At 42.4% G+C, this 19,426-nt stretch overlaps 4 protein-coding genes across 6 annotated transcripts; 3 read left to right on the forward strand and 1 right to left on the reverse strand.

Annotated features, from left to right (window-relative positions):
- Positions 1-224: 224 nt before the first annotated feature.
- Positions 225-1,145, reverse strand: LOC132265942 (fatty acid hydroxylase domain-containing protein 2-like). The gene is made up of 2 exons (XM_059766742.1): positions 1,070-1,145; positions 225-1,015 (listed from the first exon to the last, which is right to left on the reverse strand). The coding sequence occupies exons 1-2, from the start codon at positions 1,143-1,145 to the stop codon at positions 225-227; spliced, it is 867 nt and encodes a 288-aa protein (XP_059622725.1).
- A 424-nt stretch (positions 1,146-1,569) lies between these two features.
- LOC132255673 (BET1 homolog) lies at positions 1,570-2,320 on the forward strand. 3 transcript variants are annotated; one of them, XM_059751788.1, is made up of 2 exons: positions 1,570-1,735; positions 1,798-2,320. In XM_059751788.1, exon 2 carries the CDS (start codon positions 1,838-1,840, stop codon positions 2,180-2,182), a length of 345 nt encoding a protein of 114 aa, XP_059607771.1. In that variant the 5' UTR covers positions 1,570-1,735; positions 1,798-1,837; the 3' UTR covers positions 2,183-2,320. The 3 variants fall into 3 exon arrangements, with proteins under 3 accessions (XP_059607771.1, XP_059607770.1, XP_059607772.1); XM_059751787.1 differs by having other exon boundaries at positions 1,579-1,720; XM_059751789.1 differs by having other exon boundaries at positions 1,589-1,656.
- Positions 2,321-2,412: 92 nt separating this feature from the next.
- LOC132255672 (uncharacterized) lies at positions 2,413-3,515 on the forward strand. Its single transcript, XM_059751786.1, has one exon. The coding sequence runs from the start codon at positions 2,789-2,791 to the stop codon at positions 3,464-3,466; it is 678 nt and encodes a 225-aa protein (XP_059607769.1). The 5' UTR covers positions 2,413-2,788; the 3' UTR covers positions 3,467-3,515.
- A 2,718-nt stretch (positions 3,516-6,233) lies between these two features.
- LOC132255671 (venom serine protease 34-like) lies at positions 6,234-8,924 on the forward strand. The gene is made up of 7 exons (XM_059751784.1): positions 6,234-6,455; positions 6,604-6,806; positions 7,191-7,403; positions 7,464-7,566; positions 7,628-7,902; positions 8,397-8,576; positions 8,637-8,924. The coding sequence occupies exons 1-7, from the start codon at positions 6,434-6,436 to the stop codon at positions 8,811-8,813; spliced, it is 1,173 nt and encodes a 390-aa protein (XP_059607767.1). The 5' UTR covers positions 6,234-6,433; the 3' UTR covers positions 8,814-8,924.
- The last annotated feature ends 10,502 nt before the right edge of the window (positions 8,925-19,426 follow it).

Genomic DNA, 19,426 nt, shown 5'->3' on the forward strand with positions numbered 1-19,426 from the left:
GAGAAAGTTTCACTCACACAACCTCACGTCCACTTCCAGTCTCGTTTCCGCGACTTCCAGTGTCCACTTTCGGCGCGAAATGTATGAAACGAATCCTCGGGACTACTTCAGGGCTGAAAGTTTCGCAATGGAATTGAAAAATTGCCAACACCGCGTCAAAATTAATATCAGTGATAAATTTATTGCCTCTGAGCGATAAGTCAGCTGGGAAAGTGACCTTCTAATCAGAGAGTCTTCTTCACAATGTCTGGGAACTTCTCCCTTTGCGACGCAATGGTGAGTGAGATTTTGTGTCGATCGAACGCCCGCGATGCCCTAAACATCTTATCAGTGCCGTGCAGCCAATCGAGCAGTCCAATAACACCGTAGCAGTTGTTAAACTTGAGATGGTGGAAATCATGCGCCTCTGGGCTGGGCAGCAATGGGAAGTGGTAGTCCGAATGGTCATTCAAGGTGCCCATAATGGCGATGCTGAACCAAATCCACGCTGTCGCAGGGTGGCTTCTCATGACGAAGAGGCCCAAGAAGGGCGGAACAAGGTTGCTGAACGTGTGCTCAATGGGATTGCAGTACATCGCTGAAATGGCGATCGGAGCTGTCCACTCGTGATGCTTCTTATGGATTATCTTGTACAGCAGACGACTGTGGAGCAAGCGGTGACTATAGTAGAAGCCAATCTCATTTAGAAGCAGACAAACGATAAGATCCAGGAGGATTCTTGCCGGTGATGGAAAGAGTTCCACCACATTCATGTCCACTCTCTCCTTCATAACGTGCCAATTAAGAAACGCCATCGGGAAACCGATGACAAATTGATTGAAAAGCACGGTTTTCAGCAATTTCGTGAGTTTCTCTCTGTTCATTGGCTCATTTGTTCCAGGTTGGATCTTGTACTTTCGCAGAAAAGCCGGCTTTTCAGTGATATCCATCAGCAGATACAATCCTCCAACTGTCCAGTATAACACAAATGTCCAGATGAACGGTACAGTCACCCAAAGAGTGAAGCCATCTTTTCCTATAATGACATTGTTGAATTTTCCTCTAACTCTTCACAAATGTGTAAATTTACCAATTATCCGCAGTATTTTGAGCCAAGTGCTCTGAGTAAACTCCCCAGTTTCTGTCCAGTACGAAATCACATCCATGTTGCACGATTTTTGGCAAGAAACTGAGCGATTGGGAAAGAATTTCGCACTCACATCCAGAGACACGTGCAAATTATCGGGTCTGCGTAGAAAAAATCCCCTATAATCCATCTAATTGTGCTTTATTTGTTTACGCATTTCGTTTCTCTGTGTATTTTGGTCAGCAATCGCGAAGAATGACCCTTGAATTCTGATAAGAAATGCTTGATAAGATTTAGGCGTGAACAAATATCATTGATTTTCATATGGTTAATGAATAGCGCCAGATAGTCTGTTGTTTTATTTCTCTTTTTACAATATTGCAGTGTAAAATTACATTATTTAGCATTTAATACTATATTTTTCGACTTACCAAGAATTTTACTGAATATTTCAAATCATCAAATTTCATTTTTCATAGATAATATTGTGTCTCGGATGTGGAATTTGGTTGTGTGCTTGGATAACGTCCATTGGAAGGCCCGGGAATCCTGGAAGGCCACGTATTTGACAGTTCTGAGACAGCGCAAAAGTAAAAATTCACGCTTTATTTACCATCCTTTTAAATGCATTTCCTGACTTAGAGCGAACGAATTGTTAGTGTCAGACGAGTAATAAACCTCTAGAGTGGCAAATTACCTAGAAATTTGCAAAATCTCACGTGTCGCTCCAGGTGAAAAAGCTTTGGCAAAGTGGCGCGCCAGAGCGACAAGATGCGTCGATCGCAGGGCTACAATTATCAGCCGGTGCCCCAGAGCGCCCCATCGAGCAGCCACGATGCCTTGGAGGAGGAGAACGAGCGCATGGCGGAGGAGCTGAAGGGCAAAATTGGCGCCCTGAAGACACTCACGATAGACATCGGGAACGAAGTGCGCCTTCAGGATCGCCTGTTGGTGGGAATGGACGACGACATGGAGTCCACGTCAGGCATCCTGAAGAACACAATGGGCCGGGTGCTGCGCCTGGGCAAGGGCGGTCATCGCAACTACATGTGCTACATGTTCCTCTTCGTGCTGGCCATCCTGCTGCTTCTGTATGTCGTCCTCAAGCTGAGATGAACCCACCGAAAGGCGCGCCTGGCTTCCTGAATTCCGGACACAATTCCCCGTTTCATCCCGCGAGGGACTCTATTTAAGCTTTCTCAAGTTGTTTGGTCGGTAAGTGGAGGGAAATAAATATTTTTTGCCAAATTTCTACGATTAAATGGTTATTTCGTCAGAAAATTGATTAGATTTTCACAAAAGAAGTATTTATAATAGAATTTAAGGCACAGAATTGATCGGAATGTCCGGGAAACTTCTCTGAATTCCTTATCAAAACGCCATGAATTTCAATATCAAACTTATCAATGTGCTTTTCGGATATATTTTGATGGATTAATTGGAATTGACGAGCAGAATTTCTTTGTCTACCAAGAAGATGACCCAGGATGTGATTCACACAACTTCCGGAGGATATTTTGGGCACAAAAGGGCTTGTTTTCGCCAAATACCTCAAGTTAGATTATCTGACCGTTGATCCATCACAGATTGTGACGAGTTAATTCGGCTCCCCTTTTAATTAACGCCAATGACGGACCTTATCGGATGATTGAGGAGTGCATGGGGAGCCTATAAAAGACACCCGGTGGATCTCCTGGGCGAGTATATACAGTGACACGCGCGATGGCGCATTTTGGATTACTTGTTCTTGGCCTGTGCGTCGGCATAGGCGTCGCTGAAGGATTCGGAGGCCGTCCGATGCCGCAGTCCGGCGACGGGCAGCCGGGATGCCGCACTCGCGGGGAGTTTGGCCGCTTGTGGCGCAATCACGAGGACCCCACGAGGTATTGGGAGTGCGTGGCCTGGGCGCAGGGCGCAGAGGTGAGGCACTGCGCGCCGTACACGCAGTTCCAGGAAGAGTGGCAGACGTGCGTGCCTGAGCACTTGTGGCAGTGGTCTCCGCCAATGTCGCCGCCCAGCCGTCCCACTGACACCGTGAATCCCTGCCAGCCGCTCGATCTGCCCACGCCTTGCCCGCCTTGTCCCGAAGACACCACCACGACGCTCTGTCCGCCCTGTCCGGAGCAGCCGCCAGAAGAGCCGCCGCCGGACAATCAGTTGTGCGTGGGACCGCCGCCAAGCAACGGCGGACTCTCCTGCACGGTGCCAGTGTGCTCGGCGGACGAGTTTAACAGGAACGTGTTGTTCCCCAGTCGCACGGCCACGCAGTTCTACCAATGCGCCGGCATCGGCTTGCCAGTGGCCCGCGCTTGTGCTCCCGGAACGTGCTTCGACTTCGCCCAGCAAGTGTGCGTTCAACCGCAGTTCTGGTCCAACGCCTGCTCGGCGTCTTTCTTCTGAGAAAAAACGCTCGCGGAAGAGCAGAAAAGCTGATTTCTGAATAAATATCTGCTAAATTGGAAGAATTTGCTGTCTTTTTACTTTCCTGGTGTCTCTGAAATTGTTTCATCAATGAAAAAATGTCTATTAAGACACTTTGAAGCTAGTAAACTTAAGAAATAATTTCTAGAACACAATTTATTTAGTGCATTTTGTGTGGATTTCCGTATTACTATTGGTTTTTTAATTATTTAGTAGAGCCATAAGGCTGTATTAAATGTAGGCTGTATTAAAAATCAGGTTTGTAACAATGCATAGATAAGCAGAAAATTTGTGTAATTAAAAAATTGATTTGATAAATTCAAGAAACGCTGAAGGAGTCAATAAAAAGTGTCACGGATAATTCGATGGCAAATGCGTCTTGGATGCGAAAGCGCCGAAAGCACACTCTTAAGTTAAGAGATTAGCTTTCTTCTTTAATTCTCAAAATTCTTATGCATTTTATAACACTCACGGAGTAACGTAATTTCATATTTAGCAAGTTTAGAGATCTGTTAGAATCTGGACTTTATTCTAATGGACGTTTCATTTAATTTTCTCATAGACTTTAACCCAAAATTCAGCTTACATTTCTTTCTTTTTCTTCAGGTTTTTCCACAAATTTTCATCACTACCACTTTTCATCAATTTATCTCTTAATTTTCTTTCAAATATTCCATTCTAATCTGTATTAATCAATAAAATTATTCCCTTTTTCAGTAACTCACGTTTTCCCTCTCGGTAAATCTTTTTTCAAGTGACTTTCAGCCGCGATTAACAAGAATTCACATTTTAAACTAATGGAATTATAACAGAGGTCTATTTTATGTAAAAAATTCATTGAAATGTAGTTAAAATGTTCGTTCTTCTCTTCAATATCAATATCATAGCTTTTCTCGCTTTGCTTAAGATCTCATTTCACATGCAATCATGAATTATATGCACTGAGAAGCTATCAAATTGCTTCTGTTGCTTCTGTTCTATTGTTGAATTTGCCAAGGCATATTAATTATGATAGTGAATTATGTAAATGTCTGCTATACTACTCAAATATTTGCACCAATCAACTTAGCTGGCTAAGAGCTGAGCACTGCAATTTCCTCAATACACCACAAAGTGCACAGTAAAAACTACATCCGACGCTTTAATGAGGAATTTCCTTGTTAGCTGAGCTTAAAAGGCTACGGGAAAGTAACTTTGCTGGGGTTTTCTCCATTTTCGTGATTCCTGGAACTGAACAGTGATTTGCTGATTACGTTTTCGCGAGGAACCGCCCAAAATTTCTGCTAACCGATGATATCTAATCACACGAGACAATCCATCATGCCAGAGACAATGTGAACTTCCAGCATATTTGACTGTTTCTGCGGTTTCTGATGGAAATTCGTGGAATTTGGCAGAATTTAATATGTGATAATGATTGAAGTTGCATGGCTTGATGGCAAGATATTCAATTGCTGGCAAGACTGATGACTTCTTGAGTGGGTATAAATGTGCGGGAAGTCAAGACGAAGTTCACAAAGCAACAGTGAAGGTTTTCTAGTGAAGATGCGTGGTAAAAAGTGCTGAAATTTGTGCGAAAAGTCAGTGATTTCAATTCTTTATATCTTCTCTTGTCAGGCACCGTTTTTCTTGTGGCTTTAGTGGCTCTCCTGGGCGCTTCAGTGCCCATCAACTCCTCGCCAGTGGACCGACTTGATTGTCCTCCGTGTCCACCAACTTGTCCTCCGTGTCCTGAGACCACAACCACAACTGCTTGTCCGCCATGCACGGATAATGGAAATGGTGGAAATGGAGGAAACGGAGGCGGAGGAGGAGGCAATGGAGATGAAGATGGCTACGGACCGCCACCAGACTGCAGCCAAGATCAACTTCACACGCTCTTCCCGTCCTATCATGCGCAATTCTTCTGGCAGTGTCGCTCGATCAACGATCCTCTGCTGATGCCTTGCGGTCCGGGCACGGTCTTCTCCTATGAACTTCAGCTCTGCACCTGGCCATAAGCACCCCGATCAGCACACATTCAGTGGCATGAAGAGCACACTGCACAGTATCAGTTTACAATGAAGACAATAAATATTGTGGGCATGTAATGAGTATTTCAGTGCGACGGCCTTACTCGAGACCTTGTCAAATCGACACAGAGACAGATAAGAGATAAAATCACACTTAACCAGTGGCGTTGAGGAGGAGCTTTGATGATTTCTAACATAATTGCAAAGCTCCCTCCTTGAGCTTTCACGACACATTCTTGATTTAGAATTAAATTAAACTAATTTGACAGGGAATATTGCAATTTCTAGAGTCCACTGGAGTTTATAATTCTGAAGACTTTGAATTGAAATAACTCAAATTCTCAAACAGATGCTATTGAAAATTCCCAGAATTCTCGAAATCAATGCACGGAAGTTTGCTTTCTTCCTTTCCTCTGTTCGTTTGAAGACTTTTGTCATTACACGTGGAAATGCGAATGCCAATGAGGAAAATGCAACTGAAAGTGAAGGAATGTCAAGAACACGGAGAGTTTCACGAGGAATTCTTATCATTGCTGGCGCTGACGAAGAGAAATTGCGTAGATTGTTCGACAATCGGCATTCAAATGTCTATTTGCTTAGCTGCCTCCTCAGCCATCCAGAAAAAAATTCCACCTACACGCGGATTTGCAGAGCTGTTTTTGAATCTCGAGAGCGAGAGAGTGAGAATTCGTCCCAGGGAAGTTGAACACGCAATTAACATGACAATTCGTGGGTATAATTAATTTATTGTCTTATCACACCATTTGTGAGGAAGAGCGGCGTTGATGGAGTGCGAGAGGGCGACACGTCGTGAGGAGTTGCGTGGGTTGAGGAGTCTTCTCACAGTCACTGTTCGTGGGTTGACGGTGAAGGAGTAGAATTTTTGCGAGCATCATCGATTCCCCATCGCGTCTCTCTCACTCTCTGGCAGGAAATGAAAGGCACTTTGCAGGCAGGTAAATGCAGTTCAATAAAACACTTATCAGCTGTGAAAATGACTTCGCGTTATCAGTGTTTTATATGCCGGCAGTCGCTTTTGCACAGCGCCAAATGGCAAATAAAGGTGGTCAGGAAATGGCAAAACATTTATCTCGGTTCTTGCAGCGATTGCGACTTGCCTTCTGGCCATCGCGACCGCTCAGCAGGGATGCGATTACAGGCAAACACTCGTGGCCGGAAGGAGTTACGACGTCTTTTCGCCAGGATATCCACAGCGGTACAGAGGAGAGCAGAATTGTCGCTGGACAGCCGTGGCTCCGGCCGGAATGATCATCCACATTGACTGCAGAGTGATGGAATTGCCGACGGTGAGTTACAATTCACTGATAAGGAAACTCGGTATACAAAATTTCTTATCTGTTACTGTGATAGCTCATAATTGGTATTTGCATTTCTTAGGAAATAATCAAATTATATATTTTCCTAGAACCATTCTATCTTGAGCTCTGTGGCAAGACATGCGGCTTCATCTCAAACACAAAGACATACATTTCATTTCTAATAAATTTCTGCAATATCACAAGAAAACATGTACAAATAATGTTAATATTTAAAGAGGTGGCATTTCGTCTGAATTTGCAAAATATTTGCTATCAAGGCATGTGTTTTTTGCCAATTATGAATGAAAAACATGTTCTTTTTCATTTTCATGAAATTCAACATGTTGTTTCGACAAATATTGCATCTGGAAGAGCACCAATTGCCGCAATGACCGCGTCCTCGTGTCCCGAGAAGGACTGGCCAGTCTCTCGGGGGCGCTATCCTTCTGCGGCACCACTCGCATCATCGAGCAGTCGGTGGGAAACACCTTGGTTGTGGGCTTCAGGAGTCCCAGGACGTCACTCGGCGGTCGATTCTTGTGCAGTCTGACCGCAAGACCATGCGAATGCGGCCGGAGACGAACGGTGAGGTGAACACTTTGTTGCCACACAGAGAGCTGGAGTGACAGGAACTTTATCAATTAGTCTAGAATTGTTGGCGGAACTGAAGCGGGTGTGAATGAATTTCCGATGATGGCAGGACTTGTGGACTCTCGGATTAGAAGTGTGATTTGCGGCGCTGTGATAAGTTAGTGCAATGATTTCGCTGACGAGAGCTTTCGCACGCTAAAAGCTCACCTGTTTTTCAGTTTCCAACAGTCACGCCTTGACCGCTGCTCACTGCACCAGAAGTGTGGCCGTGACCAGAGCAGGGCTGCTGGTGGGAGAGCATGACCTCAGCACCGGACTGGACACTCCCTTCACGCAACTCCTGACCGTCTCCCGCTACATTGTGCATCCCGGCTATCTAGCCAACCCCAGTCGCAATGACATCGCGCTGGTGCAGCCTCGGACGCTTATCTTCTTCAACGCCGGAGTGGCGCCAGTCTGCCTCCCCTTTCTCCATAGCGCAAACACCTTTCAGGTGGGTTAATTGACAATTCTGCACTCTCGTCCATCGACAAACAGTCTCCGGGCAAGTTATTCTGCACAGTGTGCGACTATCGATCGTTCTAATGTCTTTAAGGCAACATAATCCCTCAGGAGACATCCTATAATGATATTCCGAAGGCAACACTGCATCTTTAAGCACTTTAATATGTCCTAAAGTGCATGAGATGCAATTTAGCGTAATTTTTTCCTATTCTTGTCCAAATAATGTCTAAGGAAAACTGGCATTTCTAATATCTATTTCACGAAAAAGCCTGACATTGAACGAACTATAATTAGTTTGCTTCGCATATAAATTGAGTGATAATACAGCGACATGAACCGGAAACATTAATCATGAAAAATTCAACGGATAGAACTCACTAAACTTGGCATATCACTCACCCTTTGGCCAGTGGGAGGGCATTAGTGAAATCAGAAGAGGTGAGGATGCAATTCGTCGCTGAGTCATTTGGTGTCTTTTCCCAGGGCACTCGAGTCGAGGCCGCCGGTTGGGGAACACTCGAGTATGGAGGACCACGAAGCAATCGCCTGCAGCGAGTTACGCTCGACGTGGTGGCGAATTCGGTGTGCACCTCAAGACTCAACAATCCCAACATTCTGACGTCCCACTTGTGCACCTTCACGCCGGGCAGAGACACTTGTCAGGTGAGATGTGGTCTTCGAACTGCTCTAAGGCGCAAAGTGGTGAAATGAATTCTTCCATAGTACGATTCCGGAGGACCACTCATGTGGACGAATCCTCGCAACGGACTGCTGTACCTCACTTCGCTGGCCAGCTTCGGCTCACAGTGCGCAACCACACCGTCCGTGAATACCCGGGTCACGAGCTTCCTGACCTGGATCCGACAGAACACGCCCGGCGTCCAGTATTGCACACTTTAGGCACGCCCGGAAGCGATGCACGAGACATCCATCGCGGCATTTGTATGCGGATGCATTGGGCATCATCCTGAGACATCCTGGGACATTGTGAGTTATTTGTGAAAATTTGAAAAGGGATTTAAAGTGCCATTTGAGTGTCGTGTTTGCATATTTTCCCCGGCGAATGCTCTTGTATAGAATTTATTGCATGCTATGCGAGAGCAACCCAATTCTCAGGCTGGAGTTTGCTTCATGTTTCGCCAAATAGTTGTCTTGTGTGATGTGATTTTTCACTGGCGCGGGAAGACAGTATTGTTTTCCCTTCTCGCCACGCCAAGACTATTTGTCAGTTCGCCGTGGCGGGGAAGGGGAGCCGAAGGGGTGGAATTTAAATGTACAAGAGATATAAATTCCAGATGTTTCCCATTCTCCAGTCACACCCACACATTGTGCCCACAAGCGGGGTGAGATTGAGTGTGGCAATCTCGAGGAATTACTCTCCTGACCTCCTTCAATGCACCTGCACAGCATCAACCGGTATTTGTGGGCAATTTCGCGCCGAGAGTCTCACATCGAGAGCTTCTTCACCGGATTGCATAATTGGAATTTATACTGCACAATCTTGGGCGCTTCGCTGTGCGGCTTCTGCATCTATGCCATTCATGCGCAGCCCTTTTGGGGGAGGTGAGTAAACACGGGAACGGTTTCCGTATCAAAACACCGAGACTTGAGCATCAAAGGCTTGAATGCTGGTAATGAAATGCTCCGAGTGCCTTTTCGGAGTCCTTTATTAATCGTGACTATGATATTTCTTACGAGAGTATGAGAAAAGATACTCTTTTGAGGAAGCTCATCAACGAAGCTCGACTTGCAATGTGAATTTCTGAGGGTATATGAAAGTAAAGTCAAATGAACGCAATTTTTCATGAATATCCATCTCTGTATTTGGTCGACACGTTTAAGTATAATCTCTTGAAAATAATATCACGAATATTTAAGTGTAAAGTTACACAATGTTGTGAAATTGATTCAGAGAAGTTGTTCTTTAGCTACTTAGTATTTGTCTTGCAAATGTAAAAATGTGAATTTTTCACCCAGTCAACTGTAACAGAATATTTTCAAATTACACTCCCTCAACTTTGTCTAATTTCTCTATAACTCACTCTTTCATCGACGTGAGGATGGATACAATTTTCCAGTGAGAAACTTTCTTCGCGTTAGCTTTTCACTTTACGATATTTCTGCATTTTGCAAATACTCAAGTACTTTTCCACTCTCCCCATCCATTTTTCGCTATATCTTGTGCTCCAGTCTTTGAAGTGCGATAAACTTTTTCCATACATTCACGACGAGATAATAATAGAACAATTGCGAAATGTGAGAAGGGAAATATTTCAACTTTCCCATCATCGAGCGCCTCTTCAAAGAGCTTTTCGCGTGTGAGGAGATGAGATATTTTCTGTTGAAATTATACCGTGTGCAGAAGTATTTCGCGTATTATTTTTTTTCTCTATTGCCATACAACATCGCGTCTTGTGCATCTAATTTTCCCGGGGATGCAAAGCTCCTCGGGATTGAGAATTCACATCGCCGCCCACCGAAAGCTCTGGAAGCTCGGGCGATGGGGCAAAGTGAGGGGGGAGTTTGAGTTGGATTGCAATTCATGTTTTGCTGAGGAGAAACCAGAGCTCAATTTGTCAAAGTGTTTTGTGTAGAAGCAAGGAGGTGGTGCCAAATGGGGGGCCGAGCGAGTGTGAGGAGAGTTCCAGCAATGAGAAATTTTACATCCTTGTGATTTGTATTCACTATGTTCATTTTGACACAATATTCCACTTCTTTCCCAGCTTCCGTTTCGCTCGGTGTGTGTGTGTTTCTCGGTCGGTTGTGGGGTGGCAGATTTATCAACATTCACAACTCCATGATTGCATGAGAATGAATGGAGTCATTCACAAAGTTGGGAACTAATATTTGCAATATATCTAACCAAATTCTTAATAAACTCAGCAACAATTTCGTCCATGTCGTAGAGTTATGAGAGGAAATGAGAGAAATGAAACAGAATTACCAGTGAAGTTACACCTTAACTTTACCCTGTTCTCTGAGTTATTTCATACCAATTTAACATCAAATAAGTCTCCCAGAAAATCCCAGAATGAATTTGAATAATGTGTAAATTTTGTGTAACAAAACACTTTGTTGTAAACTAATGAAAATGCAGATCAAACAATTGATAGTGCGTAAAACCCTTTGAACTGCACCATATTAACTCGGTCTGGAACAAACCGCAACATCGCGCTCAAATTAGCCCACCAATCCTCTATTGGAGTGTAAAGAAATTTCTACCATAAAAACCACCGTGAAAATTCATTATTCATGGATAAAATATTCTAGTGACCAAGTGAAAACCGACTCTCTGTTGTGGCTTTTTAATGAAAATCACAATATACATATATTCCACCCTCAACTTTGTATGCATCCCATTTTAAACCCTGAACGGAGAAATTTTTAATGACGTGCCATACAAATTGTGGACTCTACTAAGAGTCAAAAGATTTACTTTTTCCTCATGACACCGTAAAATTTGACCCATTTTTACGCCCAACACTCCGAGTGATAAAAACAATTTGCTTTATATACGCGCGATGTTTTGAGGGGGCTTTTTATTGACACAGTGCTGAGGAAATGTAAATTGTTTGACTGCTAATGTGAGGATACTAATAAAAAATGCTGTAATGCCACTAAAAAACACTCCATTTTGACTGGATTATTTCACGTGCAAAAGGGGCAATTCAGTAAGCGAATAAGTATGGCCTGTCTGAGCATATTATTTAATCACCTTGTGAACATCCAATGCGGACGGCATTACAATTGAATTCTTATGAGGCAATCTTCATAAAAGGAATTTTGTGCGACATTCACCTTTGGGGTGAAATATGACAGCATAAAGGTTATAAAATGAATAAAATAGGGTCAAAAATGGGTTCAATGTTCCCGAATAAAAAAAAGACTTACACACAGACACAAACGAAATGTGTGGAAACGAGTAAATGCCCCAGAAGCGTTATTATGTGAAAAGATGAAGGAGAGATCATGTTTCATGGCACAAACTCTTAAACACTGAGACACTGACATTAAGGACCCTTGAAAACTGCTCGACATCATCGTCATGTTCTCGAAAATGCATTTAGTGTTTGAATTTCAACTATAACAACTTTTGTATGTAATTCCAAATTAAAACTACAACTTTCCCAGTGTGTAAACAGCGCTTCGGGAAATTCTATTTCGCCCTGACGTGCTGATGGTTGTTTGCATTTTGCACAGGGCAAAACAAGCATGTGGAGCATAAGGTGAAATAAAATGCCAAAATCGATATATCTTGCCATATCCAGGTGTAGCAGGAATAGACGTATGAAAAAATATCGGCCAGGGGGAAAGGGGGAAATAAGAAAGGAATATAAATAACACCTTTTCCTCTCGATATATCATCCATTTATTCACTTTCAATATAAATTCAAATCGGATTCCCACGCAAAAATCCTCAAAATTCACATTTATTTCCCTTATTCACCCAGTCATTCGCCAATTCTTGCAGCCATTTCCATTTGTGGCGGCAATTCGTTAAGTTAAACTCCAGGTGCATAAAAAGCTCACATAAATAATCCATTTATCTTCGCATTATTCCCAATATGCAAATTAATACATAACGACCAAAGCCTCTTACAAGGAGTCACAATCAATTTTACCTTTTTGTATATAGGTGTAGAGCTTAATTGATTGAGAAGTGTGCATGTATAGACAGAAAAGCTTTTAATATACGATAGACGAGAGCTTTTCTCACGGAGCAAGTATTACGTGTTCAGACAACGGACGAATTTCCAGAATGAGGAAGTATCCCTTTGCTGGCGCTACAAATGTCTCTATGACAGGACTCCAGAACGGATGAGGACTTGTGTTGGCTTTGCAAATGCAATTCCGCCCCCCGTCCCAACCCTGATAAATGCACAGATACACAAGATGAGAGAGAATCTCCATGAAGCCACATCCGCTTGAGCATACAACGGCATTTACTACAATTTCCTCTGTATCGCCACAACAAAAGGAGTGTAATTCCTTTAATATACCACCCCAGGAGCCCAGCCTTTTTTCCACCCACGCTAAAACCGGGTGAAATGCATTGTTGGCGAAGTGCTTTTAAGATGGAGCAGTGAAGGGAAAAGCAATACTATCGCCACAACGCTGTGCACTTTATGGAATGCAAATAATTTGTTTTGGGTGTCAAAGTGAATTAAATGCTGGATCTAATGTGGCTTGAGGTGATCAAACCACAGATATTTGTTTCTGGACGAAATCCCCAAAGTCATTCAATGAAAATTCACCTGCGACAAGAAGTTGACATCTCTGGGGGACTCCTGATTTCGACGTTCTCCACCAACTGTCTCTTTTTCCGCCCTTTTCCGGCCAACCTGCAGGGCATGAAATGATTAAATTTCCTCCGAAATGCGAGTGTGGGAAATTTCAATTTGCATGAGATGCTGACAGAATCATTTAGTGAGACACTTCCATCGCCCACCCCATCTCGAGGGCCCTCTTCCACCCCATGACAATTGATGGTGAGTTGCAATTGACAATGTATCACAACAATGGGGCTGCCTGTGTGCAATCTCCTGGGTGACTTTCGACTGCTGGAGAAATGTCTGGTCATATTGCGACGAGAGCATTCATATCTGTTGCTGATACCCAGAAATGGTGTTGGGCAACTTTTCACATGTCGCGACAAATGTGAATAGATGCCAAAGTTCAAACTTGGACTGAATTCACAATGCTCTGGTCGTTGCATTTGATATATTTCATCATGGTGACGCAAGTTGTGCCAGATCTCAATGGATTTCTTCATGTCACGCAAAACTGATGAGCACATTCGCAACTCCGAAGCAGGTAAGCTGCATTTTAATCATCACACAAAAACTCACACACTTGATTGTCTTGTGAAACTTTGTACAAACTTCACTTATGCGAAAGCTCAGAAGAAAAGTAGGGAAGTTTGACGACAAAATTCGTTTAACATAGGGAAGTTGTGAGTGCATTTTGTAAATACACCCAATTGTTAATTGTGAAAATACACCATTTCGACAAGGATCTTCAATCATTCCTCGAGTGATTCTTGTCTGATATTGCATGGCAGAGATGTTTGATATGAAATTCCACGATTTGAATAGGGAATTCTTAGAACTCTTATGCATTTCTCCAGAAGAATGTGAACATTTCCTCAGCACTCTCAACTTTTGGGGTTGATTTCTTGATCTTTTCAATAATTTCACATACCGATTTTCCCAAATAAGAAATTTCTCTGCGGCTAAAACACGTTGAAAGCTCGCGATGGTTAAAGTAATTACATAAATTACACTTGATTTCATCTATCTCATGATTGCCCTCTTTGTTTCCATTTCACTTCACTCGATATCGCCAAAAATTCGTCCGCCAGCATGAGACTTCCAATTAGAAATCACCTTTCTGTGCCGCCTGATGTGCAATATTGTGTAATTGCCGATGTAATTTTATCGTGGCGCTGGGAATTTCTCCCGAGAGACTCTCCATCGCCACTTTTTTCGCTCCTAATTGGATCACACTGGGGAGAAACTTTTCACGGAAACTCCAGGACGGGCGTATGGAACTTTCTCCCCCACGAACATGTCAACGAGCACAGAGAGATATGGGTTAATTTAGGGAGGGAAAAATCAATTTTTCCCTGCGCCTCACTGACCATGGCAAAAGCTGTAAATTGAGTTTGGGAATTTTTTTGTGTCTAATTTTCAGTAAATCAATTAAGTGCAAAAGCGCGAGGAGAGAATTCCCTCTAATGACTGGCTTCTCTGAATTTTTCTCCCCCAGTTTCGAGGGTGTGTTTGTGTGTGTGGCTCTCTTCCTTGGCTGGCCTGACAATTCACCATTGTCATGGAGACAGAAATGTGCAACAGAAAAAAGGATATCTCAGAAAAAAGAATGTCCTGTGGGCGACAACCACCCACTCTCGAGTCACCTCTGACTTCATTACGTACTATTTGCGCAATATTTTATTATTTATTCATTCAAGGTTCATGCAAATGAAATCTTTTAGTATCTCAGGACGAGGGCGTCTTTTATTTCCCTTCACGTAGAGTCCTTCGCGGCATTTCGTTGGTGTGGGAGAAGACAAAGGGGAGGCGCGAGTGGGGAGGGCATCGTAAAAAAGGACCTTAAGTAGATGAATGGAGAACATTTTGTATACTTAGAGGACAAAGTTGGAGACTTTATTTCCTTCCATCTGTCTTATAAATCATTTTTCTTCCGTACAATCTGTGACTCATTTGAATACCTAATTGGCACGATATTACACATTCTCTGGGGCGGCGAGAAAACGCCCGTCTATTCATTGTGATTTTCCGAAAAAGAGACACACACACACACCAAAATCAAAACCTACAGAAAGCTCATCCATCTCGATGAGATGTAACATAAAACAAACATTCCTGACACGCAAGTGTCAGTGAAGGCGCAAGATTTCGCCTTCAATTTATACGACTGAATTTATATTTTATTGTTTCACTTGTGAACACATCCAATGAATGCAGTAAGACATCCTCAGTCGAGCTCTATATAAATTTTACGAGGCACATTCGGCCCTTTTGTCTCCTCCAACGCGGAAAACCCGAGCAAAAAGGGTGTCAACTCACAGTAATTAACCCATGAAGTCATGGCAGTAAAAGCACCCAGAAAGGATCAACGGAAGGCAATCATTAAGGGTATTTTATAGCTCAATTTTGCACTCCTTCAATCGCTGGGAAATTATTACAATATATGATTTACTGCCACCAGGCAGCAAATGTATGTTTATACAGTGATAAAAACAAATGGAATTATTCGCTCCATTTAATGCGACACTGTCTCAAATGTAGATTAAATTATGTCAATTATGTGGACAATTAATAGAGAGAAAAGCATTAATATCCAAAAGACAATTACCATATATAGTTCATTCCAAGTTCAAAAGGACTCTGATATCGATTTTACTCTTGAGCAGTTTAATTGAATAGTATTCAATCAGTCTATTGGAAATGGTTGTGAAACAGCACTTTATAGCGTTTGTGAGAAAATGACATGTTTAGAGGATGATAGTAACCGGAAGGGCTTTCAATTTCCCCCACAAGCGAGCAAGTATTGTGATTGGAGTTAATTGTTTCATGAAACATTCAGCCGGGATGTTAGCCGAGCCAATCTCTAATAATTACAAGCAAATCATGTGAAAATGTTGGTAATTTAGATGTGCAATAATAGCAGCTGCAACCAGTGATATGCATCATACAAATTTACTGCACAATGATTAAAATCTCGGCGAAAGCTCCATTAATAACGATGGCAAGAGAGAGAGAGAGAGAGGGAAGTTGCCAGTGATTCCAGGTGGCAACCACAGAAACATTTGTGACTGTTGTCGAATGAACACGAGGGTAAAGTTCATGCTATAATTTTAACATGGGGTGGCACTTTCCCTCCCCAATCAGCAAAGCATGAATCTTGGTTTCTGGAGTGTCTTGAGATTTTGCAAGCTGAAAAACAGCTGTAAATTTAAGTACTAAAGTGGATTATTTCATGTCCAGGGTGTGTTTGGAAAGGGCACGGGCAGCACAGCTTTAAAAGTTTACAACTCTCGAAAATTGTGCAATTCATTTGCCGTGAAATCATGTGGAAATTCCATAGCGGTGAGGCGCACACGATCCTCAACTTCTTGTGTGTTTCCATTCAGCAACCCATTGAACTTCGTGCACCAAACTCTTTCACAACTTTCCCTTCACTTTGTCCGTGAAATCACTTGTAAATAGAATGGAGAAAAATTCGAGTGTCTAAGCGAAGACAAAGAGGGAATTAAAGTTGAACATAAAACTATTTCAATTACACTGGGACTTTCTTCATTGAACATTTTGCATCGTCCGCTTCAGCATTCATTCAGTTGCAGACCATCTTTAAACAATGCAGTTTTTTTTTCCACCCTCGCCCTATAAAACTCCTCGGCTCATTATTGTGCGGGAAGAAGAAAGGAATAAGGGTGGAAAAAATTAATTGAAACTCACGAAGAAATTAAAATATATTGCCCTTCTGCATCCACTCAAGCGAAATGAAACTTTATTATTGACTCCCACTATAATTGAAAAGCCAATGAGCTTTTTATTGTACTCGCCATTATTGGGAAGTCTTTCGGGATGCGATTTTCTCAGGATAAACTTTTCCGATTCGTAGAACGAGCAACAATTCGCTTATAGTAAATTCAGTCATTTGTCTGCTGCAATTAACTTAATTCACTGACATTGTTTCTACTTGTTCGCCTTCCACAGTGAACTGGGAAATGTATCGACTTTATTGGCCAAGGATGCTTAGCCGGAAGTGATGAATGGATATTGGAATTAGGAGAGTGTGTGGAAAAAGGCACACTATCGATAGAGTTTAAAATATTTTTCAACTCATCAATTTTTCCCGATTGGAATCGCGCCCACTTCATTTGATTATATCCTGTGTTTATTTTGGGCAACATTTTCCCAGTGAATGCATGACATTATATCGCATCGATGACCCATCAAGAGTGCCGATAAAAAAGAAATGGTTGGAAATTGGATGCAATTGAAAATTTGTGGAAAATATGCATAGCAATTTTGAACACTATCGCAATTGCAATGGGTGAAAATGTTCTATTAGTCCCACCATCGATTGATGAGGGTTCAAATGTTTTTCGCCACTCACCCCATAGCTAATTATTGATAAGCTCCCTGCTCGGGGCGCGTGTGCCTGGAATACTAAATGGTCTGCCCTGCGAAAGCTCCGCGGGTGGGAGCTTTCGTGTCCACCCGCTTGGGCGCCGTGTCGGAAGTGTCGCTGAACTGGAAAAATGTGTAATTAATTGGTGGACACTTTGATTGGCTTAGCGGGGGGTTTAGGCGATAAATCCCCATGAAAATAATCAATTCGTCTTGCTGTAGACACAAGGTTGCCTCCTGAGTTGTGCTGGCGGCAAAACATTTAAATCCCCAGAGTTAAAACACATGGAATATTATCAATTTCTCCTTCCAATTTTTTTTTATCAATTTGGTGCCTGAAGAAGAAAATCCGCAAACCAAAATCCAAATAAATCACAAGGCGTCCAGTTGCGGAGAATCACGTTCATGCAGCTTTTTAAGCGCCGCAAAGCTCATTCCGAACGCGCGGTAAAAAGTGAACATCGCGTGAGAAAGTTAGATGTGGACGTGCAGTCTATAGAAATCCCGGAGTTGGGCTTTCTGCAGCGTCTGAGAGATTGAATTTTCTTGTCTGCGGCAAATCAACGTGAAAAATCTGAATTGACTTCTCACGTTAAATATTTCCAAGTCAGATAAAACAGAGCGCGCTATATGGAGAAACTCCTCGGGAGAGCTTTGCATCCCCCAGATTATTTCTCGCATGTCGTTTTTATTATGGTGCAAATTTGTAGTTGATAGTATGACATGAGCATCTGAGCAGCAATATCCTCCGAGGAATCGCCCATTCGAGCGCAATTTCACTGACATGACAAACTGATGCAATAACTTGCTAACATTTATTGTTTCTTCTCATGTCGCTGAAGAGTGGATCTGAAAAATTGCTTCAAAGCCACAATGGAGGAATTTCAACCACCCCTGACAGAGTGCCTGAGAATGTGCAGAAATAGATTCAACATATAGTGTGTTATGTGTAGGAGAATAAAGTGTTTCAATTAACTAAAACTGCTTTCACGTTAATTGCAATTTCATGTTTAATTCATGAAGACAAAATTCCAAAAGCATGTCGCGATTTGAAATGGAAGTGAGCCAAGAAAAAAGGCTCCGTTTCACCTCTTCACCTCCTCAGTGTTTTCACTGTTTACCACTCGCATCTCGCATCACAGTGAGATTATACCAACACTTAGCACAAAAATGTAACAAAACATTTATAAAGGCAAAAAGATAATATATAATGTCGTTGAAATATTTTATTTTCGTCTGCTGAAGATGGATAAAAATATACTATAATGCTTCTTTTAAAAGATTCAGAGACAAAGCAAGAAAAATAAAGAACAGTTCTGAAGCTTTTTTCATTTTCTATTTCGTAAGTAATACGCATTTTCTCTCAGTGCACTCGCCTATTCACATTGCAGTGGCTTTTAGAGTTAATGGTGGTGTATTCTCTTGAAAAGTGCCATTTGCTTTCAAATTCATATGACTTTTGCTATGTTTTGGCAGTCTAGCACTTAACATTGGGGCTCTACAAGTTGCATGCAACATGTCTTTGGACTAAAAGCACCAATTGACAAATTTGTTTGTCTGTGCAAATATTGCAGTTCGTCAGATGAAAAGCTTAATTGCAGCTTTGTTTTCGAGTGCTATTAAGTATTTATCGCATTTGTACTATAAATCCTATTGCAGAAGATTCCCATGTCAATGCTAGGGAATGGAAATTCCTTGCACGACATGAGATCCAACGAGTGCTGAATTACGTCAAGAATGGCAAGAATTCAACTAGCCAGACGATATACCTCAATTGAAGAAAGTCGATTCATTGGAGCGAACAATGTCATAATTCAATATCCTGCTTCCTCTGCCATTCACTCGCCTTCTTTC

The sequence above is a fragment of the Phlebotomus argentipes genome, unplaced genomic scaffold (assembly GCF_947086385.1).
Source record: "Phlebotomus argentipes unplaced genomic scaffold, Phlebotomus argentipes genome assembly contig_5, whole genome shotgun sequence".
NCBI lineage: Eukaryota > Metazoa > Arthropoda > Insecta > Diptera > Psychodidae > Phlebotomus > Phlebotomus argentipes.